This window comes from Ursus maritimus, unplaced genomic scaffold (genome assembly GCF_017311325.1).
Source record: "Ursus maritimus isolate PB19 unplaced genomic scaffold, ASM1731132v1 scaffold_7, whole genome shotgun sequence".
In the NCBI taxonomy this organism is placed as follows: domain Eukaryota; kingdom Metazoa; phylum Chordata; class Mammalia; order Carnivora; family Ursidae; genus Ursus; species Ursus maritimus.
The window spans coordinates 29,951,055-29,970,473 of NW_024426885.1; the positions used below are offsets into that span (position 1 = coordinate 29,951,055).

Here is a 19,419-nt window from a genome sequence, read left to right on the forward strand (position 1 = left end):
AGCACGAAAACGTCAGAAGCTTGAGGGCCTTTTTATTGACAATTCTCCATATACACAGAGATCCTTTTCGTTCCTCTCCAGTGTAAATAAAGCACAGGGTGCTTAACTCTCATCTCTTAACAAAAGAGCCCGAGGAAGGGGGTACACCAAGGTCTGCCTGGTTCCCCAGGGACTTGCACCTCCCTGGCCTGGAGCAGGCCCCCGGCTGCCCAGCCCTAACTAGCCCCCAAAAGCTGGCCTGGGATGGTCTTTTCTCCCCAGCCTGCCTCCTCAGATCCCTGCTCAGCCTCCTATGGGTCCTGGGTCCCTGGCAGCCCATGACTCCAGGGAAGCATCCTAGAGCAGGAGAAGCCCCCCATCCTCTCCATCCCACTGCTTGTGCCACATGTTCCCAGGAACCATGCAATAAATAAATAAATATTTCAAAAAGGCAGGGTAGCTCCAAGGGAGAGAAAGGGTGCCTGAGCCCGCTCAAGGCTTAGGAAGAGACACTGGTGCCCTAAGAGTCCAGAACTGAACATAAAATTATTGAAGAGAGGATGGAGACCTCGGCCTTAACCCCTAAGTGAGACTGTCCTGCTGAGGAATAGCGCCAGAATCTAGGACCCAGCCCAGAGAGATCCTACACTTCCCAGGCCCCCAAGGGTCAAGGGCTTCAGGACCTCTGCTCTGCTTGCCTGTCTCACACTCCATGGGACAAGGGGCCAGGGAGGGGAAATGTAGCTCTGGGCCAGAGGAGGGGTGCCTGAGGCTCTGAGCAGGAGTAAGAGTGATCTGAATGCCTGGCATCTACCCAGTGGAGCTGTCACCAGGATAATATGGGGGCTGAGATTCTGCAAGTCAAGGTTTCTGCAAGGTTAGCCTAATGTCCTTTGAGCTGCTGGGGCTCCCTATGTTTTGCTCCACTTAATACTAAAGGACTCTGACAGGCCCTCCTAGACACGTCCTCCTCTGAGAGAACAGAGAAACATCAACCCTATTTCTAGGACTTTTGGTCTCGTTAGCTCTGGCCACACCCTCTGGTGGAGAAACAATGAGTTGCTGATGCCTGAAGGGACGCTCAAACAGCAGAGTTGGGTCATGCCAAGCCCAAGCCCTTCTGCAGGCTCTCAGAAGCCAAGGGGCTGGCCCAATAACCAGCAGAGGAAGAATCTCTTCTCCCAATCTCTGATCTGTGGTCTCCTAGATTTGTGAGGTGTGGAGAGACGCCCTGATGCCCAGACAGCCCTACAGAGACCAGGCCTAGCTCACTCCTGCTGCCCTCTAGTTTATATTCTCTGCCCAGCTCTGAGTTCACGAATTCAGCCCAGGGCAGAGGAGGCCAAAGTTGCCAAGCCCTTCAGGGGCTCCTCTTCCCTCTGGGTTTTGAGAACTGCCATTTACTAGCCGTCCGCAGGAGTGGGGAGCAGCTCCAGAAACCAGCTGGAGACAGCGAGGATAGGAAGGGGAAGCCTACCTAGCATTCAGGCCACATTTGCCCAGCACACACGACATGGGGCTAGGGACAGGACAGTGAGGTCTGCTGCTGGCCCCAGGGACCGACGCCCACTTTGGACCCCAGCCCCTCTTCTCACTTGCTCAAGGTCTGGTTACACGAGGCACACACAAACACAGTCTCTCTCTGGGCTTCGGGGGCTGAAAAGGAGGAAGAACTTGGTGAGACGCTTCCTCATGCCCTTTGTTTCATGGCCCCCAATGCTACAACCACCTCCCCGACCCCCAAAGCCCCACCCAAGCCACCCATCACCCAGCCCACATCCTTCCTAACCCAGCTCCCTAGCCTACCCTCAGACTCCTCTTTCCATGGGGACTAGGGACTTTAGGAGTGACCATACCAATAGCAGGCCTCTCCCAGGTGCTCTGCATTAGAAAATATTTTGGCACCAACAAAACACCATTAAAAATTTTTTTTAAATGAAACACCAGAAGAAAATTTTCCAACGTGTTTTAGTAGTGGTTATCTCTAGGTAGTAAGATTACAGAATTACTTTTTCTTCCTTCTTCTTCCATACAATCATCTCCAAATCTTCTAGAATAAGCATATGCTACTTGCATGACCAGAATGAAAACCAAAAAACCCTCAATGTCTGATTACAGCATGTTACAGGCAGTGTGCACGCAGAATGTGCTCCCACTAGTTGCAGAACGCGCATGTGCATACGCATTTACCCTCGCGCACACGGTGCCCTTCCCTTATCTGTATCTTTTGTTTACAATGAGTATGTACAGCTTTTATAGAAGGGAAGAATTTTTTTTTTTCATTTTGTTAAATGTGTTACCAAGTTAATGAGAAAAAGAATAAAATTCAGCACAGTGGTTTCTTCTGGGGAAGGCAGGGCGGTGCTGGGGAGCCTTGGGGGTGTTGCTAATGCTGTTTTTTAACTTCAGTGAAGTAGCCACAGATATTCAGTATTATGCCTCATAATTCAGATACATTAAATATATTCTTCTGCATGCACAAAATATTTCAGTGTTTTGTTTGCTAAAGGACAGCGGAGATGTTTCTCTAGGCCAGACAGGATCCCGAGTCCCCCTGCCTTCTCACTGACCCCTTGCTCCCTTCCCACACTGCAGCACCCCTTGGAGGAGGCAGGAACCAGCCAAGCCCTCCCAACGGCCTGACCCCTGGCTGCCTGCACCACTCACCTGTGGCCCCCATGGAGGACTTGGGCACCTTGAAGGAGCAGCACCGAGAGCAGAAGCTATTTCCACAGTTACTGCAGCTCCGCTGCAAAGAGCCATGGTCAGTATCAGATGTGTCGCCCACACCCAGAGCCCCCCAACCCCCCCTCCTTTCCATCAGCTGATCTTACCCAAGGAACCTGGGACTACCATGGGAATAGGGAGGTGTCCAAGTGGGGCAGGACAGAGCAAACACGACAACCAATGGGAAGGCTGAAGGCGTGGCCATAGGGACAGCAGATCCCTGCTCATCTGAGCAAACCTCAGACCCCAGGCCCAATGTGGCCCAGTGACTCCCCGCTACTCCCCTGCATCTCATCCCAAGTTCCCGCAAACACACCCTCAAGGAGACTTACCCTCTTCTTCAGCACTGAGAAGGTGGCCGAGCAGCCAGTACAGTTCCCTGACAAACAGAGGCAGCAGCTCAGCCTTGAACCAGCCCAGGGCTCTCAACTCTCACCTGCTCCTGGCTCTTCTAAATGGGACCAATCGGGACACCAGCCCAGACACCATGGCTGGGAGCAGTGAGCAAGGGAGTAAAGTCCAGGGTGCCTCGGTGGCTCAGTCGGTTAAGTATCTGCCTTTGGCTTAGGTTCTGGGATCAAGTCCAGCATCAGGCTCCTTGCTCAGCAGGGAGTCTGCTTCTCCCTCTACCCCTCTCCCCCTGCTCATGATCTCTCTCTCATGCTCTCTCACTCTCAAATAAATAAACAAAATCTTTGAAACAAAAAAAAGGCGGGGGAGCAAAGTTCAGATCCGGAGACAGAAGGGAACTCAAACTAGGAAGGAAAATTTCCAGGGTGCCTGGGTGGCTCAGTCGGTTAAGGTCATGATCTCAGGGTCCTGGGATCGAGCCCTGCATCAGGCTCTCTGCTCAGCAGCGAGTCTGCTTCTCCCTTTCCCTCTATGATATCTCTCGCTTTCACTCTCTCTCAAATAAATAAATAAAATCTTTAAAACAAACAAACAGAAGGAAAATTCCCATGGTCCCTGAGAATGCATGTCTCCAGACTACACACAGTGCTGGTCCTGTGCCCTCCCAGGACTTAGAGGCCCCAGCGGCAGGTCCCGCCAAAACCGAAGAGCATCCAGTAGAATCTGCTCACCGGAAGTCAGGCCATGCTTAGGGGTCTGATAACAGGCAGCCTTCAGAGAGGCCACGCCAATGAGCTCAGATGAAACCTGCCTGACATGACCCCTTCCTAAGTGTCTCCGTACAAACAGTCTGCCCACAGGTAATTCAGAACCCCAGACTCCTGCTTCCTGTCATCTGAAGATTCCACAAGAGGAGCTCAGAACCAGGCACCTTCCAAGAAGACATGCAAGGCAGGGGCACAGACACTGCAAGTGGTGGGCAGCACGGAGCAGGGCAGGGCCGTGAGAGACTCCACCTAAACCACCACACTCAAGATGATCAAGTTTCCGGACCACAGCGGAGGATTCAACAGCAGCTTAGCAAATGCATGGGAGGAGGTAAGGGGGTGCAAGAAGAGATGAAGGACGGGGAGGAAGGGAACCAATGGTTCTTTCAGAGGCCGCTGGGCTCACCACCCACCCGTGCTCCCAGGAAAATTAGACAGAAAAAGTGGACTGCAGCAAAGACACAGTCTACTAAAGGAGGCACGTACACGAGAATGAAGGGAACCAAAAGGCAGAGGCAAACTGAAGCTTGGGGAGGAAAGAAAGGCCACACTGCGCCTGATGGCTACAACAAGCTCCAGGAACAAGAGCAAACCCTGAAGAAAACAAAGAAGGTTCCAAGGGCTATCCCCAAGAACACAGACTACAGTCTGAGGCAAAAATCTCCATGCAAGCAGGGGAGAAAGCCCAGGGGTCCACGGTGGGCCTGAAGGTGCTCCCGAAAGGGGCTACAGAGCCTAGCCCAGGACTGTGGGCCCAGAAGGAAGCTATATTGGGTCCTGAAAACACTTGGGAGTGAATAATAAGGCTACTGGAGTAAGTGTCTATAACTAGGGACCCAAAGGCCTCGTGGGATCTAGCTAGAACAATTAGCAGCTTCAGGAAGCACTGTTGGGCCTCCTGAACCACCCATGTGGCCAGGTATGGAGCCCCGGGCCTCAGCTTCAAGCAAAGGCCCAGAGCTATATTGACAGCTACATGTGGTCCTTTCCTCTGTTCCACCAGAACCCCCTATAGCCCCTGCTACAGGACACCCCCCGTGTTCAAGGAAAGAAGGGCCCCGCCCAAGCTAGAGCAAGGAGAAGTCTGAGGCCAAGGTGCATAAGGTGAATGCCACTACTGCCAGTTAGCTCCTGGACTGGCAGAGGAGAGGGAAAAGCATAGCAGGTGCTGCTGCCCTGATGCCAAATCAGCAATCGGGCTACCCAAGACTTTGTCCCCCACACAAAGAATGTGCGCAAAGCAACCCACCTTGGGACACCCGGGTGGCTCAGGCAGTTAAGTGTCCGACTCCTGGTTTAGGCTCAGGTCATGATCTCATGGGTCGTGAGACTGAGCTGCTCCCTCTCTCAAATAAATTTAAAAATCTTTTTTTTTAATTTTACTTATTTATTTGAGAGAAGAGAGAGAACATGAGCGGGGATAAGGTAGGCAGACAGAGAGGGAGACGCAGATTCCCCACCAAGCAGGGAGCCCGATGCGAGGCTCGATCCCAGGACCCTGAGATCATGACCTGAGCTGAAGGCAGATGCTTAACAGACTGAGCCACCCAAGCACCCCAATAAATAAATTAAAAAAAAAAAAAAAAAAAGCAACCCACCTCTGCTTCCCCTTAGCACAGGGAACAGGGGCATGAGGCAGGGGACTGGAGCCACTCAAAGACTGACACTCAGGCCCAAGTCCAGGATGGAAAGTCAGGGCCAAGCATCCCAGGGCAGCCATGTGCTCTAGTGAAATCAACATGTACTCAATGCACAAGCCTGGGCCAGGGAGGGCTTAGAGTGCTGACACCAACTCGAAACAGTAATGGAGGAGAGCAGCCCGGTTCCATTCCAACATCTACCGATTCTCCCTGGCCCCATTCTCAGCAAAGGGCCTGACTCACCATGTGATGATACCACAGGAACAGGAAGGAGCCTAGGACAGCATGGGCCCTGCCAGGGTAATAGTCAAAAAGCCTCTGGGACAGAGTGGGGCCACACAGAAGGCCTTGAGCTCATTTGTCCTGTCCTCATGTGTCCCAATCCCCACCCTCCACAGGCATCCTGAATGGAGTGGCCGCGAAAGTGGCTCACCTCACCCTGGCCTGCGGGAGTCAGACCCGGGAGCAGAGCTGCTACACCTGCCCTCACAGCAAGGAGCTTGCCAACTTCACACAGAGAGGACCGCAAATAGTCTTAAAGAATGGGAATTAAGAGAGGCTTAGAAGAAAGCAGCATTTTCTGCCCTTGCCAGCCTCATGTGAACCTGAAAGGCCTTCACCCATTCCAGCCGGAATTTCCTGAACCAAAAACCAAATACTGAAAAAAGACAGACCTAAAACCAGAGGACTTCAGACACTAAGGCGAAGGGAGCATGACGAGTGAGAAAAAACACAGGAGCCAGATCAGATGGCTTGGATTTGAGTCTCAGTTTGACCATTTACTGGCTGAAGACATGGGGCGAATCACTTTTCTCACCCGAGGCTACTCACCTGCAAATGAGAACATCCAAAGGCCTTTACTTGAAATTCATACATCCGAATGAATGACATGCTAGAGCAAGAGTACTCATTCTTGTGTAGTGTCACTTGGGACTTCTGGAACCCAGCTGCTTCTAAGCCCCTAAGAACTGCCTGTCCCTATTGCGTCAACCATCTGGACTAGATGAGACCGTGTAGTCCATGGAACACAGTGCCCCAGAGAAGTCAGTGATCACCACAGATAAAAGGGAATTTGAAATGACTGGTGCGTACGCACAGAGGAGAAAGAAACAGCACGTCCAGGACCTCTAACCCTGAAAAACAACTGCCCTGGGTGCTACAGGGGCAGGAAGGCAGGCCCCTGGATGCCCTGGGTCAAATTCCTCAAACGAACTGCAGGGCTTCTCCCAAGGTGCAGACCCTAGAACTCACTCGCACCAGAACACACAGTATAGCCACCCCATCCTCCTGGCAGCTGACACCAAGCACAAACAAGGCTCTTCCTCGAGACCAGCATGACCCCCAAGTCACCTGCCCTCTTCAGCCAGAACTCTATCTGGCCCAGCAACCGCTCTCCTGGTCTGAGCCAGGTTTCCCACCATGCTAACAGTCAAGCCTACCCTTCTCCAAAGCTGCCTTCCTTGACCCACCCCCAACCCCCAGTAACATAAGGACTGGTTGGTCCATGAACTTGGCTGAGAAGGGACCTCGGGGTTCTATCGTGTGCAGAGGCAGATACTTTTTGCTTCAATTTGTTTCAACCTGGGTAGGAAAGATCCAGACTAGCTCCTAGGCACCTGCTGGATGGACCAGGACCCCTCATGTTAACAGCCCCCCTTATTAAGCACTTACTGTGACCCAGCCAGCACTGTGCATCACTTCATTAGAGACTTCTAAGAACCCTGTGACGTAAGAACTGTTATTACTGTCCTTTTTTAGAAGAGGAAACTGAGGCACAGAGGTTACATCATTTGCTCAAGGACATCCAGCAGAACTGGGATTGACACCGGGCAGTCAGACACTACGGTCTGTTCTCAGCCATCATGCCACACTGCCTTCTGAGCCTCTGCCTCAGGATTACACCTCTCTGCAATCCTGGAGTGGTGTTTCTGGAATACAGTGCCTCAACTTCCCAAAAGTTAATGTTCAACAAAGATGGAGGAACAAGAAGCAGCCCACACTCACTCCCTTGGCAGTCCTACTGTGTGTCTGCTACCTTCCCCAGGGCCCGTGGACATAGCTTTACTCCCCACTCTCATCACAAACCAGTACCTACAATTCCAAAGCTCTGGCCCCGTGGCACCCGCACCGCTCCCGTGGCAGCCGCACCGCCCCCATTCCTCAGCCCTGGCCGTACCGAAGTTGTTGGCAGGGTAGCGTTTGCGGAGCCGCTCCGTGAGCCGTGACACCTTGCTGCGCAGCACCTCATTCTTGCTCAGGAACCCGTTGTCCTGCAGAACCAGCTCATCTTCTGCTGGGCATGGGGCACCTTCGTCATCCTCCTGTGGGAACAGCTCCTTCCAGTCCTGCCCACCTCGTGGTAGGGCTCCGGGAGCCACGTGCAGAGACCCTCAGCACGGCCGACCCCACGAGGCATGGGGACAGCCAGCTCAGTCGCCCTCCCCCTGCCCGCCTCACCAAAGCTCCTACTTACCAGCACCACCAAGTGCGTCTCCTGCCTCCCAAGGTGCGGGGGAGAAGGAGAGAAAACAGAGAGAGATAGCAAGAAGAAGAACACCGCCAGGAGGGGGACCCCCAAGCAAAAGGAAACATGGAGGTGCCACCCTGAGTTCAGTCTGAGCACGCCACAGAGGGTGACTTCACAGAGGCCCCCAGAGAAGGAGCCTGGCATCAGATCAGCTTGAGAGAAGCTGGGTACTACAGTTTATCAAACTGGGTGAAATAATTCATTAAAAGTAGCTCATTAGCTCAATAGAAAAGAACAGAAAATATCCCTTAGAACATATTTTCAGAAAACTTTTGCTTCATTTAAGTTTTATACATTTTAGACATAACTGTGAACGAGGCCAAGATGTAAAAATGTGTTCGCTACTGTGGATTAGGAACAGAAGAGCCCGAAAGCCCTGGCTGAGTAAACTCCCTACACCACCAGCACCAAGATACACAGTCATATATTCCAGTCTGGGAGAAATCTTAAAGCAGCTGAACAGGTAAATGCCGTGGATGCGGCTGAGTGAGAGTGAAGTGGGCTGGGGTAATCACAGGCCCAGGGGCAAGGCACAAGACCCCTTTGCTTACACCTCAACTGCCCACTTTACAGAGACGGAGAAGTGACTTCCTGCTACATGGAAATGCAACAGCACAGCTGCGACAACTGCGACTGCACTAGGACTCAGTGACAAGGAGGATGGGGGCAGTGGTGGGGACTAGGTGACTTTTCTTAGGGGAAAAATCACTCCTCAGCTAAACTGACCACTGCAGGCTCAGGGCTCCCAGAGCTTCTGGTTTTTCAGAGAAACTAAAAATCCAGACCTTTCATTAAAATCTCTCCATTTGTAAATATTTTTAAGTCTTGGATGCCAAATAAAATGCTTCTGTGGAGACACCTGGGTGGCTCAATCAGTTAAGTGTCTGCCTTTGGCTCGGGTCATGATCTGGGGGTGCTGGGACTGAGCCCCGCATCGGGCTCTCCACTCAGAAGTGAGTCTGCTTCTCCCTCTCCCTCTGCCTGCCACTCCCCGTTCATGTGTGCATGCACGCTACCTCTCTCTGTCAAATAAATAAAATCTTTAAAAATAAATAAGTAAAATAAAATGCTTCTGTGAATAACCAGTTTGAATCACTGTCTTAAAACCAGGAAGACTCTTTGACCTAGTCCTTGGCCTGCAACCACTTTCTCCTGCTTCCCCTCCCTGCCCCGCAAAGAGACATCTTTCAAACCTCATTCTGTGTAAGAGCAGCTAGAGACCCGGGGCAATGCCCTCCCCCAAATCTGCCTCTCCCACATCCAAGGCACCAAGCCCAGGGGCTCCAGCCTCGGTGGTAAATGATCCACCTCCCACCGCAGGGAGCTTCCCAGACGCTTCCAGAGCCATCCCTGCCCTGAGCATGCACAAGAGAGGAGGAGGTCAGTCACAGAACGGGCGGAAGTTCAGAGGCACCCTTTCATCCAGTGAGCTCCAGCTCACAAGTTCTGACTTCTCATTTGGATAAAGAGAACTGAAAAACCTACACCTGGGTGTGAGAAGCCACCCGGCTCCCAGACCACCTGGCTTCTGTCCTGATCGGTAGAGAGAGGTGGGGAAGGGCCACCCACCTCAATCGCATCTTTAAACTCCTCATCGGGCTCAGCCTCCTCGGCCTCCTCCACACTGCCAGGCGTGAGGTCCTGGGAAGAGAAACTATTACAGAGAGGGAGGGCAGCCCGGCCCCCTAAGGCAGAGGCCACCAGCTCCCTCAAGCCAGCATCCAGGTTCCCTAAAACATCCATTCCTGCCCCAGAGGAGATGGCATACATCCAAGAAAGAAGTCACGGGAAGGAGAGCACTCTCTGACCTAGCAGGGACAGGAACACAGGCTCAAGACTACAGATGGCCCTACAGTGGCTACACAGCACAGGTGCTAGAACCATAGTGCCTGGTCTGAGTCCTGGCCCCACCACACTGGCGCAAGCATTCTGTGCCTCAGCCTCCCCCTCTGCAGAGGAGAACCCTCCCATTCTCGGAAGCAACCTACACCTCACAGGGTTAACATCTATAAGCTACTTAGAAGAGCACAGTAAGCATTCAATAAAGCACACAGTAGCTCTTATCATTACAATTATTATTAAACATTTCAGAGAAGATGAGGCCAAGGAAGCAGTAGGAACTGCAAAGAGGCCAGGAACTATGTGGCATGAACAAGCTGGAAACGAGAAGGCCCCACAACCTGCCTGCAGGAGGCTCTGCCCTGATGGTGGGAGGCACTCACCTCTGTGGGCGTGGGTGCAGGTGTGCAGTCCGGCAGAGCACACTTTTCCCCCGCCTCCGGCAGTGGTGGGCTCTCAAAGACGCTGTCTTTCTGCTTAGGGTTTAGCCGCCGCTGCAGACATGCTCTGTACTCAGACACCACTACCCAGAGCGAGAACGGAATGGGAGGCAGAAACAGGATGGAATGAGTGGTGCTCTGGGGGTACCCCTTCTACAGGCAGCTGGCCTCTTCAACCAGCAGCCCACTCTCTGCTGCAAGAAAGTCACCCTCCTAACTCTGAACAGATCACCTAACCTAAGCCTCATAAGCAAAACGGAGATCCTACCACCCACCCCCTGTGATTGTTATAGAAGGATTAAATGTAGTAAGTGCTTGATGAATTATGGCTTCTGTAACTAATTACCTGATTACAGAGAGGAAAACAAATATAGCAATCACCCAAACATGTAGAAGCCCAGGTTTCTGTGGCTCACGACCTCTCCAGACTGCCTCGCTGCTTTAGAAGCTAGACGGCAGATGAGAACTCTGGGATGACACAGAGAAGTAGCAGCTACTCCAGGTGGCTGCGTCCCAGGAGGCAGGTGACAGCACTGGGAAAACATCCCTCCCTCATCTCCCAGAAGCCACCACATCACGTAAGCAGGGCTTCACCTGCCTTGGGAAGGGAGAGGGGCCCCCACAGTAGCAGCCTCCCCTGTATCCCCCCCTGACATCTCAGACGCAGAGCCCAGGAGCCCTCCCAGAAAGTACTCTGGTGTGGTGCTGCCCCCTTGTGGAAGGTACAGCAAACGGACAATTAGCTGTAGAGACAGACAACCCGGGGAAGCCTAACCCAGCCCTCAGAGCCTGAGCCCCATCTCTGCCAAGCTGTCCATGGCTTACCTCGGAAGAACTCCACATTCCCCAAAAAGAGCGTGCTGTTTAAAAGGGCAAGGACCCAGCACAGGGGCAGCAGATACAGCATGCAAACTGTGCCCAAGAGAGCCCCATAGAACCTGCATTGACAGAGAGGAACCACAGCATCAGAAATTCCTAAGATCAGAAGGAAACCACTTTGTAGCTCAGCCACATGGCAACGGGCACACTTAATAAACAGGACATCTGTTAATCAAGTAACTGGGTGAGAGATTACATGGTAAATTATGTTTCTACTATTAAAATATTTTTACCGCATCTGAAAGGTGTTTAAACAAAAGCAGTATATCCCAGCCCACAAGTTCACGTGCAGGTCTGCACGCAAGAGCCTCAGAGGCTCTCTGCCCCTGAGCGAGGACAGCAGGGGCTCCTGTGGCAAATCCCTGCAGGGCAGCGGTGGGGGGACCGGGGACCACTCACTGTGAGGACGCGGCGGGGTTCTCCCAGTGCAGCACGCGGTAAACAGCTTCGCAGGTGCGGCACAGGCGGCTCAGGAAGGCCTCCAGCTGGATCAGGCTGTGGGCACAGGGCGCCTCCGTGAGCCGCACGCCCACGGGCCTGCCAGAGCTCGGGGCCACAGAACCTAGGACTTCACAGGCACTGCTAACCAGGGACAGCTGGTCTCTTCGAACCCATGGGAGGGGCCAGAAAGCTCTAGACCAACTGCGTACCTTTCAGTCCCCCTTTCGGGAGCCCTACAGAGGGGCAAATAGGACAAATGTTCCCTCTGGGGTCTCTTCCTAGCTGTTGATGTCGGGCCAGCTGCTTAACTTTCCCAGGGCTTTTTTTGAAGCTTTGCAGATGCTATGGTTCATTTACTCAACAGTTTTAACGTGGCTCTTCAGAAGTACCAGCTCTGTCACGCTTCGGAAGCTTCTCGATAGTGTAGTGATGGTGACTAACATTTACCGAACACTTCCTGGGTACCAGACACTCATTCAGTCTTCACAACCACCTATGAGGTAAGTCCACTATTATGCCACTTAACAGGTGAGGAACCTGAGGCACAGAGAGGCGGAGCAACCCACCCAGTGCCACACGGCAAGTAAATGGAGGACTGGGATTTGCACCCTGGCCGTGGCTCATGCGTGCAGTGCTCAGCCAAGACCCTGAACTGTCTCTCTAGTGGAAAGAACCCAAGTTGTTGTGAAATCAGCTAGATCTGGATTCTCATCCCAGCTTGGTCACCTTTTCACTGTGTAAGCCTTTTTCTTCATCCATAAATGGAGGATAAGAACAACAGCTACCTCCCAGAGCTGTTTCAAAAGATGATGAAAGGAAAGAACATCTGTGGTTTCATAATACAACATCTGACACAGAGCAAGCACTCAGTGTGGTGGCCACTGTTACTGTGACCACCTCCCACCTCCCTGGCCCCTTCCATACTCACAAGCTCTTCACCTCAGCCACAGCCTCAGGGCGAGACAGGCGAACTTTCTGGAGGTCCTCCTGCCTCACGCTGTGATACTTCCTCCGCATCAACTCAGACTCGGGCAGCCGTGCCCGGCAAACCTCCTGAAGGTAGCCCAGAAGGGCAGGCACTGAAATCATCAGGGCACCCACCGAGTACCATGCACCTATGGGATCGATAACACTGCAGGTAAATGAGGAGCAAGGACCAGGAGCTTCTGCCCACCAGATGCCCACATGCTCGCTCCCTCACCTCCTCCAGGGCTCTGTCCAAAAGGCCTTCCCTGATCACCTCAGGTGAAAGAGTATCTCCCCTGCTCATTCTCCAACCCTTTAACTCAGCTTTATTTTTCCTCATAGAATTTATCACCACATGACTGATTACGGGCATAGTTGTTGTTTCCTCCACAAACATAGGCTCTTGAAGGCTGGGACTTCATCCGTTTGGTCACTACTATAGCCCCAGACCCATTTTTTTTTTAACAGTAACAAAACTACGCCAGCACACAGTAGGTGGCTCGTGCCTGGAATGTGGCCACTAGGAGATCCCCATGACTGACAGTCTGACCTTTGGACCACTAGGGCAGATTAGAATACCACAGACCAGATGACTGTGGACTGAGAAATGGGGAGGCTGAGAGAAAATCCAAAGAAGGACCTTCTTCCATATATTATGGTACCCCCCCAAAGCAAGCTAACAGAGCACTGGGCACAGAGTAAATGCTAGATAAATATCTGTCATAGGATTTACTTTGGAAACGTATTCAGAAAAATCTTAACAGACTGAGAAGGATATCTGAGTTTGGATGAGGAAAAGAGTCCTACTAAGAAACAGAAAATGAGGTCTTATGTGAAAACTGGGTTTATTTTCAACCCACTGAATCCGTATCTTCATAGGAAACAAAGGAGACACTTGAGAAATGCAAGTTTGAGAAGAATGAATAAAGGACCCAGCTCCTCAGAACATTCTGTCTCAGGCCTTTCACACATCTCCCCACCAGGGGGTAAGCTTTTCCTGCAGTCATCTGTCAGTTTCAAACAGGAAAAGGACTGGGTCCTGGTATATCTTGTCACAAAAGATCCCCAGGAGACATCACTACCCAAGATCTCTAGAGCCACCCACCTGTCCACACATCTACCTCAAAGGCTTCATGCCAGACCCCTCAGAGCTGGTGACTGCCCAGCAGCCCCCTCCAGGCTCCCCTGCTGAGCCAGAGGAAATCAACAGATGTGGCAAAAATCTCAACCATTCACCTTCCTGGTACCCTCAGCCCATGTCATGTCCCCATTGACCCTGGCATCAGCTTAGAAATCAAAATGGAAAAGGCTCACAGCACCAGCATCCAGGCAAGAAGGAAACAACAATAATAATAGCTACAATACACTGGCTGCTTACTCCATGGCAGGCACCGTGCTAAATATTATATACAGCTACCTCGTTCCTCACAACTACTCAAGCACTATTATTATCCTCCCTTTAGAGATGAGGAAAATGAGGTCTTAACAAACAGGTTAAAGAACCTGCCACCCCAACAACCCAGCCAAGATTCTAGCCCAGAGTGTATCTCTCCAGAGCCAGTTTTTCGACATCAAGCAGACATGGAGGGAGGCCAACTCCATGCCAAGACAAGTGGCCACCTCTTGGAATTTCTTCCCACGTTCATTCACAAAAACCCCCTGGCCCCTGGAATCAGTTCTTACCCTCATTCAAAGTGAGGAACAAGACGTTGAGGCCCAGGCAGGTCAGCAAGGAACACAAAGGTGTCTGCCACCTACAACACAAGAAAGTCCCGGTCACTAAAGATGGCCACTCCTCCAGTTGGGGAGGGGTGGGGGAAACGGCCATCACAGATGGATCATCAAAACCAGGAGCAAGAGGAGGGGGCCTGGAGCTCAGAGTGTCAAGGAGAAATGAAAAGTGGGCTTCTCACATGGACAGGCAACTGGGAGATGAGTTAAAGTCACACATCAGGCCCTGGGATAAGAAAAGGTATCCTTCGGGGCGCCTGGGTGGCTCAGTCGTTAAGCGTCTGCCTTCGGCTCAGGGCGTGATCCCGGCGTTCTGGGATCGAGCCCCACATCAGGCTCCTCCTCTGGGAGCCTGCTTCTTCCTCTCCCACTCCCCCTGCTTGTGTTCCCTCTCTCACTGGCTGTCTCTATCTCTGTCAAATAAATAAATAAAATCTTTAAAAAAAAAAAAAAAGAAAGAAAAGGTATCCTTCTCAGAACTAGAAGAACTGTGGAACTTTCTCCCAGAAGGAGAAGAATTTATAAAGTATCTGTTAAACCCAGTTAACACTGTTTAACTGTGTTTTGTAAGGTTCTGGTCTCTTTTAACAGGTGACAATGATGAACTTTCTTCTTTAAAATTTTCCCTTCTTTCTTACAATTTCATAGGAACATATACTACTGTGCAAGATTCATCTAATACAGAAATCAAGAGAACAAAATGTGAAGGATTCTGTGACCGCATTGTGACTTTCTCTTATTTCTGATATATTGAGATTTTTAACATATGCTAATCCAAAACGAAAAAAAATGGTAATGATTTTGGTTTAATATATCAAAAAAGAAACTGAAACCGGGGTATAGCATTCTTTCAGCAGACATGCCCTAAGTGAACGGGAACAGCTGGAAAGCACATGCAGACCCAGCCACCACTAACACCACCAAATAGCAGTGCAGAAGCCCTCAAAGAGGAAAGAGAGAAGACCAGAGACTTGAGTTGCTGAGGATAAGCAAATTCTGCTGGCTTCATCCCTGATAAAGGACATTTATTAGGGGAAAAGGAGCAGAGATGTAACAATGAAGGCGTGGATGCCTATATTCTAAACAGAAGTGTAGTATTTACAAGGTCAGCCAACAGAGGGAGAGTCAAAAAGAAAAACAGGTAAGTTGCTGGCAAGCACTGTATTCAGAACTTCAATGTCTTTTGCTGTGATTGAGGTATTTCAGTTGCTAAATGAGGGTCACTAATTTATGTGTTTTGTTTTGTTTTGTTTAATTTTGTGGGGGTGGCACGGCAGAGGGAGAGGGAAAGGGAGAATCTCAAGCCGACTCCCGCACGGAGCTATGCAGGGCTTGATCTCACAGCTGACTGAGATCAGGACCTGAGCCGAAATCAAGAGTCAGACACTTAACCGACTGAGCCACCCAGGCGCCCCCGCTTTTATTTTTTTCACAAAAGTTATGAGTAAGGAAATAAAATGACCTCTGTCTGCGTTTCTCTGAAAACCCAGCATCCCTCACTCTGCCACCCTAATTAGGCCTCAGAATCAGCGAGTGGCAGCTACAAGCGTAAGAGCAAATTCAAAGTCCGGTCTAAGGCCAATCCCATTTCAGAAATAAAAACATCATACAGCCACTGAAGTCACTTTCACTGTGAAGCCTCTCCCATTCTTCCTCATGTCTTTACTGACACTTCGGTCATAGAGATCTACCTGCTAGAGCAGCTGATTCCAGAAGAGAGGAATCTTTTAAAAATCTAATGCAACCCTAGGCTTCAGACCTAACAGACAAAGCTCAAGATTAGGTCCCTCTTGAAAGTCAAATCCTCTTTACTAAGAAAAGAACAAGCAAAAGCACAAGCTAATCTGACAGCCATTTTCACAGACCAGTGCTCTGTCTCCCAGTGGCACAAAACCACAAGCTCCTGGGGGCTTTGGGGGCCAAACACTGCTCCCCTTCCATCCAGCTTTAATCAATCCCACCACATCCTCAGATTTCTAATTTCATAAAATGGAAAAACCCTAACATATGAGTGCCAAGAAGCACTAAGAGACCAGTGGTGGAAGAGGTGAAGGGCAGGCTATATTTAACTTTCGTGCTTTGCCACAAAAGGGTAAAACACACATACACACACACACATGTACACCTGCATGTGTGCACAGTAGAAAGCCCCAGGGCCCAGCCCCTCCACTAAGGAAGACTAGAATTCATTTCAGCTGGGTGGTCATGGTGGGATTATAAAATAAGCCCCTCATACCATCTCCCCTATCCCTTGCGCCAAGGGGACAGTGATCTAATGATAAAGAACATTGCTCTGGAATACAAACTAGCTCACCTCTAGGGCTAATGCCATAAATTAAAGGGGCTCTGGGGTTAACACAAAAAATTTAAGGCCTTGTTCAGAAAGTTAAAAATAAACCTCCCACTATTTCCAGATTGAGGTTAAGAATGAATATTCAATAGTACTCTTAGAGGTTAACCCAACTCCACTCACCCTGCCTCCTACCTCTCTCAGAGGACTGGAGAGCTTTAAGAAAATCTGATGAAAACTAAAAGATTCTCCCTTAGAAATACACATTGGGGGCGCCTGGGTAGCGCAGTCGTTAAGCGTCTGCCTTCGGCTCAGGGCGTGATCCTGGCGTTCTGGGATCGAGCCCCACATCAGGCTCCTCCGCTGGGAGCCCGCTTCTTCCTCTCCCACTCCCCCTGCTTGCGTTCCCTCTCTCGCTGGCTGTCTCTCTGTCAAATAAATAAAATCTTAAAAAAAAAAAAAAAAAAAAGAAATACGCATGTGTGCACGAAGGTTTACATGTAGTTACAGGAGGCTGAGTGAGCCCTAAAGCCTCACTCACAGGCTCCAGGTTATGAATGTCTGCTCTGAAGACAACCAGGTTTTATGTGGCTCCCAATATTAGGAACACAAGACCTTTGTGGGGGAGGGAGTTTCACTGGAATATGATCCAACCTTTAACTCTAACTTCCAATTTGCACCATGAGGGAGCAACCAGACAAATCTAAGTAAGAAATTCTCCAGGACAGTAAGCTCAGTCTCCAGCAAGTCAGTATCATGAAAAAGAAACCATTTTAGATTGAAAACGGCTTAAGGGACATAATAGCCACATAGAATGCACAGTCCTGGACTGGAATCTGATTCAGCCAAAACAGGACATTCTTGGGACAACTGACAAAATCTGAATATGAACTGAGTATAAGATGATATCAAGAAATTATTGTTAACTTTGTTACATGGGATGTTGCTTTTTCTCATTAAAAAAAATGTCATTATTAGATAAACTGAAGTATTTAGGGAGTGGAACAGCATATATCTGTAATTAAAATTCTTTAAGATAAGAAATAAAGTGAGCTGAAAAGGGAAAAAAGAAATTATAGAGGATGAAAATCAAAGCAAAATAAGAACAAAAAATTTTGAGCTCCATAATCCTAAAAGATTAGTGAAAAGGGTACCCTCTTATTCATAGATATTTCTATTTAACTTATTTTCAAAATTACATCCTAATTTAAAATATTAATTATGCTAATACTAAGAGAAAAGAAAAAAAAAAAAAACACCTCCTTTAAGATTTAGAAGACCCGATGTTCAAGGCTAGTTAGCAGTCCTGAGGTATGAGCTTACTGAATGACAAAGAAGAAACTCTGGTGAAAGACCATATGGTTCCCAGGGCCTGCCTCTCCTGGGATGAATCTGGAATAAGCCCAGGGAACCAACGGACCTCCCAGAACTACTCCTCACTAGGGTAGAAGGGACAGCCCAGCAACTGCCTAAATGGCCAGCACAAGTATGGAGCAGGAAACAAGGTCTAGACGGTCAGAGCAACCCTACAAAGTCTGTTACCTGAGCAAGTACCGGACACCGTCACCTGCATCCTTCAGGGGTTCCAGGTAGATCTCCAACCTCTTGTAGAACAGAACCAAGTTGAAAAGATCAAATGCCGGGGACTTGGTAGGGGCAGGTGGAGACTCCAGGGGAGCCTCAGGCATCACGCTGGGGCTCACCTCTGGCCCATTCCCCTCACGCTCTGATGTCTGCATCCTGCAACCATAATTCCCGACATTTGCATTGCACTTCCAATCCCCAACACACCTCTACTCCCATTATTTCATGTGGTGCCTATAACAAACCTGTGAGGTAGGAAGGGTTACAGGTAGAATACCACTTCACAGAGAGGAAACACGTTCAGCAGGGTGAAGTGAATCGCCCACATATAAAATCCTGCTCTTCTGACTCTCCATCTAATGTTCTTTTCCCCACAGACCCATCAAGAGTATACACCATAAAGACCAAGCACACATGGCTGCTAGGAAGAGGCAGCCTGATGTCTAAAAAGAAATGATGATCTGGAGTATTTTTCACCCACTCTTGACCTGGTTAATTCCTACTCATCCTTCAGATAAAGGCTGAAACATTGCTCCTTGATCCGAGAGGTCTTTGCCAACGTCCCCAGTCTGGATTGGGAGACAGTCCCCCTTAATCCCAATGGATCAAGTACTTGCCCTAACAGCATTTATCACACCAAAGTGAAGCTCCCTGCTTCCTTGCTGGTCTGTGCTTCTTAACTTGAGCTCCACCAGGTCAAAAACTCTGTCTTCCATTTACCACTGCTTCTGTACACAGTGGAAGGTTAATTAATGCTCACTGAATGAGTGAACGAACTGTCCATCCTCTAGGACTACCATGCTTTCTCCTGCCCCGCCCCATTTTCTAACGCTTCTTTCTTTCTGTTCCCAACAACTTCCTGGACCATTCCTACCCATTACCCTTCCTTTTCCCTTGAACCCCAAGGGGCAGCCACCTCGTTCCATAAGGCCCCGTTCCCATCTCCCCTCTCCGAGAGACCCTCACCCTCTTCCCTAATTTCAAAGTCCTACCCCAAACCCTAAAAAAAAAAAAAAAAAGGAGGGGACGGAACGGGCGGAACCTTGACGCACAGCAACATAAGCCAGTTCCTCGCAATGGACCGCGATCTGACGGGGATTGGGGTGGGGATGTGACCAGGGGGCCACTGGGAGCCCCAAATACCCACAGGCGGAGCTCGGACTAAAGGACTCAGGGAGGATGCAAGGCAAAAAGCCCTGTAGGGGGTGAAGCTGGTCAGCGCTGGCAGAGGCCTGGACCACCTCTGCAGCCCACGCAG

The 19,419-nt window shown here is 50.2% G+C and overlaps 1 protein-coding gene across 10 annotated transcripts in view; it reads right to left on the reverse strand.

Moving 5' to 3' along the window:
* ZFYVE27 (zinc finger FYVE-type containing 27) overlaps positions 1-19,419 on the reverse strand; it is a 35,999-nt gene that overhangs the window by 16,223 nt on the left and 357 nt on the right. For 2 of the 10 annotated variants that reach the window (XM_040624024.1, XM_040624023.1), the window contains exons 2-11: positions 18,120-18,317; positions 14,240-14,310; positions 12,519-12,705; positions 11,549-11,644; positions 11,096-11,208; positions 10,214-10,353; positions 9,561-9,632; positions 7,641-7,785; positions 3,039-3,085; positions 2,647-2,728 (exon numbers count right to left, since the gene is read on the reverse strand). In XM_040624024.1, the coding sequence (XP_040479958.1) occupies positions 2,647-2,728; positions 3,039-3,085; positions 7,641-7,785; positions 9,561-9,632; positions 10,214-10,353; positions 11,096-11,208; positions 11,549-11,644; positions 12,519-12,705; positions 14,240-14,310; positions 18,120-18,316 (1,150 nt within the window). In that variant the 5' untranslated portion in view covers position 18,317. Of the gene's footprint in view, positions 1-15; positions 1,636-2,646; positions 2,729-3,038; positions 3,086-7,640; positions 7,786-9,560; positions 9,633-10,213; positions 10,354-11,095; positions 11,209-11,548; positions 11,645-12,518; positions 12,706-14,239; positions 14,311-18,119; positions 18,318-19,419 lie in introns of those variants that run through there. The other 8 variants (XR_005833159.1, XR_005833160.1, XM_040624028.1 and 5 more) reach the window with 6 other exon arrangements.